General features: G+C 33.1%; 1 protein-coding gene across 1 annotated transcript in view; it reads left to right on the forward strand.

The window, feature by feature from the left end:
- The window catches only part of Cdh18 (cadherin 18), a 235501-nt gene that overhangs the window by 208597 nt on the left and 13728 nt on the right, over positions 1–13176 (forward strand). The window contains exon 9 of the mRNA XM_051182583.1: positions 5297–5414. Coding sequence (XP_051038540.1) covers positions 5297–5414 — 118 coding nt within the window. The remainder of the gene's footprint in view (positions 1–5296; positions 5415–13176) is intronic.

The following is a 13176-nucleotide window of genomic DNA, read 5'->3' on the forward strand; positions in this document are numbered from 1 at the left end:
CTGTTCTACATAGAGCTGGTCTCCATTCTGAATACAATTTAGGTGTTACAAATAGTATAAACAAAATAAAGGAAAAATAATACACTAATGAAAAACAAAATCATATCACTCAGGTAGGTAAATCCAAAGCATTTGCTAAAGGAAAGGACAGTGTGTTCACTTTTTTTTCTGAATAAGTCAATGTGCTATGTGTATATAAAATTTTAATCAACTTTATATATCTGGAAAGTAGAGAATCAATGGACGACTTTATTTATGGTTCACTACAATAAAATTAAAATAGAAAGACTAAAAACTATAGTACTTAATATCACATGAAAAGCTAAGACACCCAGAAATTAATGGATCTTTATTCTCTTCAGTTATTCCTTTCAAGTTGCAATCTCGGTGTCTCAGATCTGCATCCCAGTGAAGTTTTACTTTTTTATTTGAATTTATTCAGAGATATAAAAAGGAGTAGATTGAAGCTTTCATTTCATTGTATTCAAGCATAAATAAATTACAATTATAATGCCTTTTATAATTAAATGTATATATACATGTATGATTATCTACATATTTATGTCTTATCTAATTATATTATATAGGTACTTATATATTATTTACTATATTATTATAGTTAATTTTGTTTAAATTTTGAAACAGGGACTCATTGTATAGCTGTAGCACTGTATGTTCTGAAACCTACTATGTAGACCATACAGGCCTGGAACTCAGAGATCCTACTATCTTTAACTCCAGAGACCCTTAGGAGAAAAAAGATATATACCATCACATTGAGCGTCTATGTAACATATATTGTGTACATACATATATATGTATATGTACATAATACATAAATAAAAATAATTCATAAAATATATATTATATAAATAATGTTTGAGGTTGTCAAACCATTCAGAAATTTAGAAATATAGTATGTTCCCTTTTAGTTGTGTAGCTCATGCATCATGGATCATTGCCAAATGCTTGAAGTAAAAAGATATGATGTTCAGATTTCATTAGTTTATTAGATCATGTGGTTTCTATGTGAATTGATCCTGGCTGGATTATAGATCCAGACTTTCTCCACTGTTCTCTGCTTGTGCTTGTGAAGGCTGATTTTGTCAATAATTTTGATATGTCTCTCTTCTCACTGCACTTCTATTCTGCTAGTATTTGATGATCATTCTGTTCTCTTGTGTTTATTTTATATTCTTGCTTGATTTCATAAGGATATATAGATATAGATGATATATGTATATGAGAAACGTGGGTTAGTCACACCCCACATACTATGATGCTACCAACATCCTTCTTACCCTTGTTTCCATTGTTTCCTTTGGACCTCTAGACATCTTCTATTTGATTGTTAATGATATGTATTTGCTTCTCTATATGTTTTTCAAACTAGGAGCTCCCATGGAGTTGAGGGAGGGAATGATACAATCAAAATAAAATTTTCTAAGAATTAATGAAACTAGTTCTATTCTTTTTTTTTTTTAATTATCTAGTACTCAAAATGAGAAAACATACAATATTTGTCCTTTAAAACTGATTTAATCATCATTTTCCTGGGAATGACTTAGTTGGATATTTTTTTTTTTTTTTTTTTGATGGTTTAGCATGTTTTCAGCTCTGTTAAGCAGAGTGAACTTAAAATTGTGATGAAACAAATTATCTTTAAAGATAGTTTCCACTGTATTTAAATAAATTATCACTGACATTTCTGATCTTTGGGATTAACCTCTAATGGATCCCACGGGTTTTTTGTTTGTTTGTTTGTTTTGGTTTTTGTTTTGTTTTTTTTTTTTTTTTTTTTTTTTTTGCATTCTGGAACTGATCCTGATAGCATTTTGATGGAATGTCACAACTTTTGTCTCAGAGTAGAAATATCATCATATTTAAACTTTAAGCTCTATAAAAAGTTTGCTGAAGTCTGTTTATGTTTCCCTTGTAGGGGAATAAAATGTGATCTTCAACAATTGTTTATAAGACTGAAGGTAGTCCTGTTAGAGTATGGAGAACCTAAATGTCTCAGGATGCTGCTGTGGTAGAGACCATTAGTTTGTGCAGTTCTGAACATGTACAATAACAATATTAGGTCAAGTAAACACTGACATAAATAGTAACAATGCAGTTCTATAAGTTAATGTGCTTTACTCCTCTGGAAAACAAATGTTTTTTTATACAAATTAATTGAAAACCACATTAAACAGAAAGTCATGTATGCGTGTAATTCAGACTCAATTCACCAACTAGAGTGAATCCAAAAGAATTTATGATTGCCTAAACTGAAAACTTATTTTGCTCATATCAAATATTCTCTGGCCTTTTAATTATTCATTAAAAAATAAGCAGCAAGCAATATAGCCCAATAGTAGATGTTTGCTTATGAAACAAAGGGCCAGACTGAAGGTTATGTCCCCAGTGTTGCACATGTGTAGCAATAAAATGAAGTTACCAAAGAAATAAAAGTGTGTTTCCAAGTAGAAAATGTATATTAATTTAAATATATTATATTAAATTTTCCTTAATAATATACTCTCATATCAATGGAATTTTAAAACAGTGACATTTGTTTTTATATGTTGTCAATATTTTCTTAATGTTTATTTACTTGTAATTAGCCAATATCATGCTGATTGTTCCTTTACTTTTAAAAAGTGAATATCATTCAGATTTTCTGTCTGTCAGATCTTACAATATAATCAACTATATCATGCAGTAATCAGAGCTTGGGTTTTTGACTGAGAACATTTGTTTTCATCCAGGAAAACATGAGAATCAAAAAATAACAATTGCTAGAGACTGCACCTTACCAAACAGTTACAGAAACAGAAATCATCATCACAGTGAATAAGATGACAACACTTGATATATTTATTATTGAGGATTGTTAGTTTTCTAGCTACGTAGTAGATTTCTAAATTGCCTAAAATAGCTACCATTGATGAGTCATATATTTTCATAAAGCCACGATGAAGTAATAATTATTCAGCAGAATGTATAGAAAGAAGAAAGGATGACTACGAAATTTAGTTAATAAGAATGTAAGTATGCTTGTGCTTGATTATCAAAATCACAAATGTATTGGATGCATAAGACACTTTGAAGGGCAATGTAATAATCAGTTTGTCCTGTGGATGAGACTAGAGATTGTTTCAAGCAAACAGATGCCGTTAATGTGCTCTTTGTTAAGTTCATATCTGAAATTATTTGTGCAAGAGAGGAAATGATGTTTTACAAAGATTAAAAACAAAACAGAAATGAGAGTTTCCATACTGACACTCAGGATTCTAAGATTTAGAAAATATGATACTTATTTGTATGCTCATTGTAAAATGAGTAATCAAGAAAGTGACACTCCCTGTCAACTTAAGATAAAATACCCAGTTTGTCTAGATAGTCTGTACTTTACCAATCTTTCCAAAATTCTACACTGAGTTAATAATTGAATTTGCAAATAGATTATAATGTTATAAAGTATTTCAGGGAAAGTAGTATTAAAAACTAAAAGATTATAATGATTGAACATCATGGGCATAAGAGTCTTGAAACCTGAAATGTATTTTTGTGTGCTGTCCATGTGTGCACAATAAAGGTGTGAGTGTGTGAGAGAGTGGATGTGAGTTTGTATGGTTTGTATGTGTCTCAGTGTGTGTGTGTGTGTGTGTGTGTGCATGTTCATGCCTGTGTGTATTAGCACTGTGACATGAGCTTTGATGTATGTGCATATTTAATCCTGGACACAAGTTCAAAAATAAACATGATTTTCACTTAGATTATATTAAGAATGGATGTGTAGAGAATTTAAATACATTGCTCAATTGACAAACCTCTTTTGAAGCTTTCTGTGCAGCTGAGAAAAAAAAAAAAAGGTTAGATTGCTTTTGATTGCTCATCAGTGTATTCGTCTATTTGGAATCAAAAGTCAAAAGGGAAAAAATTCTATGTGGAGAAGTAGCTGTACTTAAAATGGAACAGGAAAAGATCTCCAGGAACTGTCATCTCCAAAGTGAATACTCTGGAGTGAAATAAATTACAAAAGCAAAATAGATATTCCTTTCTCTACAAATCAGGACAGGGGCTGAGGAATCCCTTCCCTCTGTGATAGCAACAAGGTGGTGACTGATGGCAGGAGTGTGCAATGAGACCTGAGAATGTACGGAGGACATCTACCACTTTAACACTATAAACGCTAACCTAACCTCATCTCAGGACACAAAGGCATGCTATTGTTATTGTGTGGATTCTAGTTTTTTGTTGTTGTTGTTTTGATTTTTCTTAGTTACCTCATTTACAAACCAATATTTTCAGTACAAAGAGAGGGATTTAGGTTCATCGCTGTGTTATTCTTTAAGTGTGCCATTTCCCTTATAAAATTGGACATTCCTAGAAATTGTATAATTTTTACACTTTTCATAATCTACATCATAAATAGAAGCTATTTTAGTGTTTTCTTTTCCTTGCTTAAAAAAAAGTGTATAATCCGAATGACTAGGACAATAACTTTTAAAATAGGAAGCATCATATATTATAATTTGTCTGTTTGGGTCCCTATTTTTAAGGAAGTATGTATCAAAGTAATTACAGTTTGGGGTCTCTTTTGCCACCAGAATTGTTTTGTTTTTGTTTTCTCTGTTTTACCTTACTCTGCTCCAAAATATGCAATAATAAAAACTGAGACGTTTGTTTTTGAGCTACTGTAAAGGACAGATTTTGTCAGCGAGTCACTGAGGGGTCTGTGGTGGCTTGTTCCACTGTTTCAGAGAATGGGCATATCACAGTTCATGGGACTCAACCTTCTCTCATGTGGAATTTACAGCCTGCAATGTCACTTCTTGCTTCTCCTGAATCCTTCAGAAGGAGGCGCTGTTGTTCCTGCATTTATGGACAGAGACCAGCCCATATGGCAACACTGTTCTACCTGACCCTGGAATGTTACAGTTATATCAAAATGTTTCCTGTTTTAAAAAATAAAATATTGCACCAAAGTTTTATGACCACTTAGTCCCAAAGTATCTTGAGTCACAAGAAACTGTGTGACATGGTGTCATCATGGTTCACAAAGAAACTAAATTCAAAATGTTTGTACACTTATACAAAATAAAGTATGTGTATTTATAAATTGAACTAATATTCTTTTCTTAAAATTTTGGAAGGCAAGCAAGTTAATTGGTCCTTTGATGTGTTTAATTTTAAACACTTGAGTTGGAAGATAGATCTTTAGAATTTGTTAATTACAACTGAAATGACAGCACAGTTAAAATCAAAGGGATAAACAAATTAAACTTAGTGTTTGTCTTTTCTTCAGGTCATTCACACCATCACTGCCACTGATAAAGATGACTTTGCCAATGGACCAAGGTTTAGTTTTTTCCTTGATGACCGTCTGCCCATGAACCCAAACTTCACTCTTAAGGATAATGAAGGTGAACATAGATATCATTTGTGGATCTATGTGTTTTTTGTTTTGGCTGCCAGAGTACAAGCATTATTAGTTTTGTCTCATTCTTCTATATCCAGGAACAGCTTGCAAATTGACATTCAAACTCCATCTGATGTTAGTGTGTTATGATCTGTGACGAGCTTGTATTTAAAATTGAGCCATATGTACAAATAACATTCATTGAATTTGCTCAGAAGTATTTCTTTAAACAAGAAATGTACATGCAGTATGCTCTAGGGAAATTTTAAGAGAAATCTTAGCTGATAAATGTGTTTATGATCATTGATGTAACGGCTAGAAGGCAAAATATATTTAAATTAGGAAAAGTGAAAAATATGTCCAAATGAGAGTCATGAAATTAGATGCAGTGTTGAAATTCATCCTGCATTAGTAAAACAATCATGAAGTGCTAAACAAATTATATTACCTCTTGTTTGTAAGTGTTTTCTAAAAGATGGACAGAAAAACATGCACAATTCTAGGATATTATTGTTTTTAAAATGAATATGAAATAGTTTAAAAAATATTTATAATGTATATTTTTAAAATTCATCTTTGTCTTATATTGAAAATAAGAACCAACCCAAGTTGATAATTATGAGAATTGTATCATTATTAGGATGAGCTGTCTATTTATTTATCAAGGTTATACATAAAGCACTTTTTGATTTTGCAGGGTCGTGAGGGAGGAACTAGTTGATAAGTGTAATTTTCTAATTAGGACAAACATCCTCTCAAAATGCTTATGATCATTATTTGAATATGCCATGGTCTAGGATTTACCATTTGGTATAGAATCCTGATGGGAGACAAAAGTGTATCAGTCTTATTATGAGCATGTATGTTTTCTCTCTATACTTGTAGCAGACATAAAACATACAGTTAACTCTGGGTAGAATTGAGCTGTAGAATCAGTATCACCATGAAAAGTGTTTATGTTCTGTTTACTTATTTAAAATACATATTTATACAAAATGGTATAACGGTATTATTGAAGTACAGCAGTGATTTTTTTTTTAATTTCAATAAAATTTAGTTCAACCAAATAACTCTAATGGTTTTCTAGTGTAGATATAAAGTCATTTAACATGTTAATGAATATAAATTGGAAATTCTCCATGTCAGGTTCTAGGATGTGTGACTATGTTTTCAGAATCCAATCCCTGCTCTTTCCAGCACCCCTACCACCATCACGATTGGAATGGCAGCAAGAATAAGCACAAAGAGTATTTGGTATGCTTAGATATGTCACTTCTGGTTCTGTAGTAAAGCATTATAATCAACTCTTCACAAGATTTAAATCCACTTTAAGATAATGAAAGTTTAGCATCAGAAAAGGGGATTGGTTCATTGACTTAGGATGTTGAGTGTCTTAAATGCCTAAGGGTGACAAGGTATCCAAATAAGAACAACACAGTAGATAATATCCTTATGTATGATGTCAACATCTATGGGAGGTAGAAAACTATAATAAGAATGGGCAATAAGATTTATTGTCATAACCCAATTATCATAGCTTATGGGAAGTAGGCTTCCATTTCTTGTCTTTTTTAAAAAAAAAGATATCGAAACTAACAATTTATAACTATTCATGTATTAAGATTAATGAGTAAGTGGTTTCATTTTTCAGAGAATATGGGTTGTGAGAAGTTAAAGAATTATTTTTATTTATAATCATTATGTAATAATACGGAGATCCATGGGGAGTATATGTATTTTTTTTTATCAGTGACACCAGGACTTGCTTTTTAAAATGCTGCCTTCTGCTCAATATGTTTGTCTGAGAAGGCACTATTCCACTGATGCTTTCCACTGTGTATTCTTCACACATCAAATCTGTTGCACCTCATCCCTATGCATCCTATAACAGGGAAAACTATCAGAATGTATGCTGCTCAGGGGTGCATATGTAAATTATCCCTTTGTTTTCATTCAGGAGCACTGTGCTATCTTTGAGCATTTATTCATGATGGAACATCAACAGGATAAAAGATTATGGAGACAGAATCTCTGCAACAATTGATTCATTATTGAACTAAATCCTATAAGAACCTATACGGCAAATTAACAAATCCTATGAAAATTGTATAAGGCACTTGAAAAGTGTTTCTTTGTTAAGAATTAACATGTATATGTGAAATATATATTAGACATGAGTTGTCCTCTGGCTTACATTAACCAGGCTCCTAGTACCAGATAAATGTATGTTCCTTCATCTATAATCTAGTAAGATTCCCCTGTTTTTATGAACTCCAATCTGAATAACATGACTTAATACATGTTTTCTTTCCTCTTTGCATGTTGTCTCACTCATGTTGCTTCCTCATTAATTTAAAATCTACTAATTTGTCAGTAAAAATCAAAGAACTAAAATCATCAAGAATATTTTATTTAATTATTGGGAGTTATTTGGGTTTACTTAGCTTTTATTACTCATGGTGACATATGCTGGGAATATACTGAAAGAAAACACTAGTGTGGTGTGGAGCTAATGATCTGCTGTGGGAGCAGGGGGTCTGTGGAAGCAAATGTGTTCCAAAATCACTACTTTGGTTTGTGGCCATTTCTTTTTTTTATTTTTTGATCGACATGAAAGACACTGGTACGTGTGTGTGTATTTTCTTGAACATATCTGTCTTAGGAGTTATGTTGAATATCAGCCTAGTCTAATCACAGAAACAGATTTCAATTTTGTTTTTTGTTAATGTGCTTTCTTCTTGTTTTCTTAATGAAAATGGGACATATTTCATCATATGTCTAGTGATACATTTCTGAACACATAACCTGGAAATTACATGGCTCTCTCTCCTGCAAGTTTCTTTAACCACACTCTTAAGGATGGAAACTTAGAAAACAGTAAAACATTGTTTTCACAATTCCCAATGTCATAGACTCAAAGGTCCTTTGGAAGGTAGAGGGAGCATTATCTGCTTCTGAGATAGAATGGTGGCATTGTATAAAATGGAGAGACACTGCCTCCCACATGATAGAGGAACAAAGGAAAGAACCCACTGAAAAGAGCCTTTTGTAGTGTGCCATAAATCCACTCAAGACAAACAGATTTTTAAGCTGCTGAGTAGGACCCATCTCTCAACAATAATGCATTGTTGATTAATTTTCCAACACTCACTGTGAAAGGGATTGAACATTTCAAATTGTACCATGAGAAGACACTTCCATGTTAATACACTGGTAAACAACATTCACTATTTCCTTTATATCACATCCAAACACCTTCACATGAATCCAATCAGAAGGAGAGCTCAGTAGATCCCATTGGTCTCAGGTCTCCTCTGCTCTTAGAAACAGTATACCCAGAGCATTTTACAGAGAATTTCTTGTGCTCAACTGTGCTCCTAGAATCATGACATGCTCAACACTAAGATTGGCCTAATGAGTTTTTTTCGGCCTATCTTTAACTTTCGGGGTTTTAGTGTATGGCTTGAACTCTCTGCTAGACTTCTAAAAGTAATTTCCAACTGAACCTTAAAAGTTACCAAAAGTCCTCAGGGAACATCAGTCACACCCATTCGATGTCTTTTCATTTCCAGGTTGAGTACAAACCTTAAAAACCTTCAAGAGCTCTCCTAGATACTGTCTCCAGTGGACAATTTTGAATCCTTAGAGGCTCCTAGTTAGAAGTACATGAAGGTAGAAAAAATTGTTTTTGCTGTTTGTTAGCTATCTTTCCACTTTCTTCCTTTTGGGAATCTTTTAATCTCCCTGATTATCTTGTTGTTATGGTTTTCTGTCCCACTAGAATGACATTTTTAGAGTTTCACTTTGTAATAAGTGGAGTACTGTTTGGCCCAACCCCACATTTCCTATTCTCCCTACTTTATTGTTAAAGCACAGGGAAATTTGGGAATAATTTCATTGAATAGATTTGATATTACCTCCAACTGGAAAATAAAGCATTGTTCAATAATTATCTGTCTTCACAAGGATGAATGCATGTATGATTGTAGTATGCTAAAATCTTTGACTTTTACAATGTAATTATAATTCACTCAGAACCTTATCCCAGGTTTAAAGCAACAGACAGGTCTCCAAAATATCTGAGAATTAGGATGGGTGGTAACACTTTAAAAGAAAAAAAATGCAGTTCCCAAGTCAAAGGTAGTAACAGATAATTCATTATTTAGCCAAATATAAGTGACCATTACATGAGAATACAGCACTAGGTAATCCCAACTTTCATGTACCAACCTGATCAGAACTTCATAAAAATGTTAGAGTTACAGAATAAAAATGGTTATAAATCAATATCATCAAACACTTGGTGTACACATCAGTTGGGATGTTACAGACCTGTCAGAAACTCTCGGCAACAGACCTGAGATGCTTCCATACACATTTACCTTTTGTCTTGGTAGAAGCTACATACATTCCCACATAGTTGGAGTGATGATAACTCACGCACTTTGTAGTAAATGGATAGTTAGAGTGCTAAAAACAACCTGATGTACTTGACTCAGGACCTAAACTATTCAAGCTTGTTTAAAATTGCTAAAGTTCTAATATTGTAAGGGATTTTGGAGAATATTTAGTGTGGTTTGGGAGAGTTCTCAGTACCTTTAGTTAGTCACACTTCATCATTCTGTGTGACAGTCACTGTGGTAACCCAATGTCTTCTTCTTCTATGGCTCCTGTTACTATTGTCACTTTTATAAACCTGTTACAGTCTCCTATTCATCCGAATAGTGTGCATCCATGCCTTTATTCACATCCATGATGAACTATGTTCTTCCAGATATGTGAGCTAAAATAAGCTTTTTCTTAAATTTTTATTAGTTTATCACAGTAACAGAAAAGTAAACAATGTGGTAGGGATTAATTTTATTGAAACCCTGAAGTTCATAGCATATTTTAGAGAGTGTTTTTCATTAAAACACTAAGAAAAAAAATCTATCAAAATTCTAAGAAATATCTTTAACAAGGAAAACAATAGACATGCAAATGGTACAGCAGAAAGACAGGAGTTCTCAAGGCTAAATAGATAACCACAGGCAACTAAAAAATGCTGAGAACAGGAAACTAATCTTTATAGGGGAAGGGCACAGCAGTTAGCATCAGTTAGTTTTCCAACTCTAGATGGTCAGCCAGCCCTAAAAGCATACATACTTATAGTGTTATACAGATTGAGCAAGTTGTACCATTATATATTTAGAAATGTATAAATATATAAATATAAATATGCATATATACATATATGTATTTGAATTTGAAAAAGATTGAGGAGAATAAGCAAAGGAAGCATTTGAATGAAGGAAATGGAAGGGAAAATGATATAACCATATTATAATTCAAAAATACAAAAGAACTTTGTAAAAATGATATGGACATAACCTCAGAAATATAACCTATTTTACAGATGAGGAAATAGTTTGCAAATTTACAGATAATAAACAAAAATTTAAAAAAAATGAATGGAGTTAAAATAGTCTTTTGCAAATTAGAAGCAAATAGTTCCTAGTAGAGGTAGGTCTTAAATTAAAAGAAAAAAAAATCACTTTCCTACCTAAACTATCAGTCTCTTATTGGCCATGGCCACCGACTGCACGCTTAGAAAATTTAACAACTATGTGTGACCCCTCCTAAAATTCCATTATGAAAACATATGAACTCACTAAGACCAATTTAAAATAAGATAAAGGTCTCATGTATTTAAAGACAAACTGAGAAATACTCGATTTGAAATTATTCTGCTCCCAGAAACAATGGATTTGATGATAGAGAATATACCTAGAAGTTTAGAATAAAAGAATAGAAAATAGAAAACGTTAAATATTAAATACGCTTTGGAAATTTTTATTATGCTCCTTTATTAGGCAAAAAGAAAAAAATAGTTACTCTTCTTTAAAAATAATGCAGTATACACACTCATGTCCCCTTCCCTCTAATGGACGTTTCACACCAGGCTTCAGCACGCACCTTGCCAGTTCCAGTCGCTCCCCTTTGAAGTTCCTCTCTTTCCTTCCCTTTCTGGAAAATGGTTTATCCTCTAAGAGAAATTCTGTTGCCAGCTCTCAGGTTGACTCCTGCTAGTTAATCTTCAATGTGGTGTGTATGTCTGCAGTGTGTCAGACAGTGGTGTAAGCTGTCTGGAATCCAAGGAATTAAATCACTGGCCACTCTATTTCCAGAGCCCTTCTTATGTCATTCAAGAAACAAGATTTTGCATGAGATGTCATTTGCAATGCAAGCTAGTAAAACTACTGTAGAGAAAGCATTGATGTTGCACTTAAGAAGTATTAGGAATGTGGTTTGACCAGATAGAGTGACAGAGGGAAAACTTTTGAATAAAGTTTGTACAGGTGACAGATAAATAAGACTATGCATTATTTAGAGATATGGAACAAGTAGAATATTAGAGACTTGGTCTCATTTTAGTTTTTCTTGAAATACAATTCATAAATCTGATAAAATTGTCTAGCCTCAAAAATAACTACATGGATCTACCATTCAGCTCCTGGGCAGATAGAGTCAAATAGCTATCATTTGAAAACTTATGCTATGCTAAACAAATTGTAAATATTCATCTGAAAAAATGTTTTCCCTAAATTATTAAATTAATATTAATCACATGTAGTAAGATAATAAAACAAGATAATTATGTTATATGATATAATATGAAAATGAATATGAATTATTTAATTTAATGAGCATTATTAGCTTTAAATAATATACTGCTATTAATGCAGTCTTATTTTAAATTTAAACCACAGTTAGGCTATAGAAATGGTTCAAGCCTAAGAACACATAAAGCTCTTTTATAAACACTAGATTTGTTCTCAGCAAACCACTTATTGGTTCACAGTCATCCACAGCTTCAAGGCCATGGAATGTTAGGTCCTCTTCTGCTATCCAAGGACATAGTTCTGAACATGGTACACTTACATATATGCATACACATATACACACATACAATTAAACTCTAAGACATAAAGTAAAATAGTCTCAAAAAATAACTTTGAACTGTGGAAAAGAGAGTACTTGTACATGAGCTTCCCCTTGTTTAGTTCAACAGTTTCTGTGGGTTTCTCCAGCCTGTTCTCGACCCCTTTGTTCATCATTCCTCCCTGTCTGCAACTGAATTCCAGGAGTTCATCTCAGTATTTAGCTGTGGGTGTCTGCTTCTGCTTGCATCAGGTACTAGATGAAGGCTCTAGGATAGTATATAAGGTAGTCATCAGTCTATTGGGAAAGGGAATTTAAGGTAGCCTCTCCACTATTGCTTAGATTGTTAGTTGGGGTCATCCTTGTAGAACTCTGGACATTTCCCTAGTGCCAGATTTCCCTTCAAACCTACAATGGCTCCCTCTATTATGGTATCTCTTTTCTTGCTCTTTCCCGGACTCAATCTTCTTGCTCCATCATGCCCACCTCGCCCCTCCTCTCTCTTCCAGCTCCTTCTCCCCTTCCCCAATGCTCCCAATTTGCTTGGGAGATCTTGTCCCTCTCCCCTTCTCCAGGGCACCACATATATCTATCTTAAGGTCCTCCTTGTTTCCTAGCTTTTCTGGGGGTGTGAATTATAAGCTGGTAATACTTTATGTCTGAAAACCATATATGAGTGAGTGCATACCATATTTGTCTTTTTACTGGGTTACCTCACGCAAGATGGTTTCTTCTAGTTCCATCCATTTGCCTAAGAATTTCAAGACTGCATTGTTTTTGTTTGTTTGTTTGTTTTTTGGTTTTGGTTTTTATTTTTGCTGAGTAGCACTCCACTGTACAAATGT

This window comes from Phodopus roborovskii, unplaced genomic scaffold (assembly GCF_943737965.1).
Source record: "Phodopus roborovskii unplaced genomic scaffold, PHOROB, whole genome shotgun sequence".
In the NCBI taxonomy this organism is placed as follows: Eukaryota; Metazoa; Chordata; class Mammalia; order Rodentia; family Cricetidae; genus Phodopus; species Phodopus roborovskii.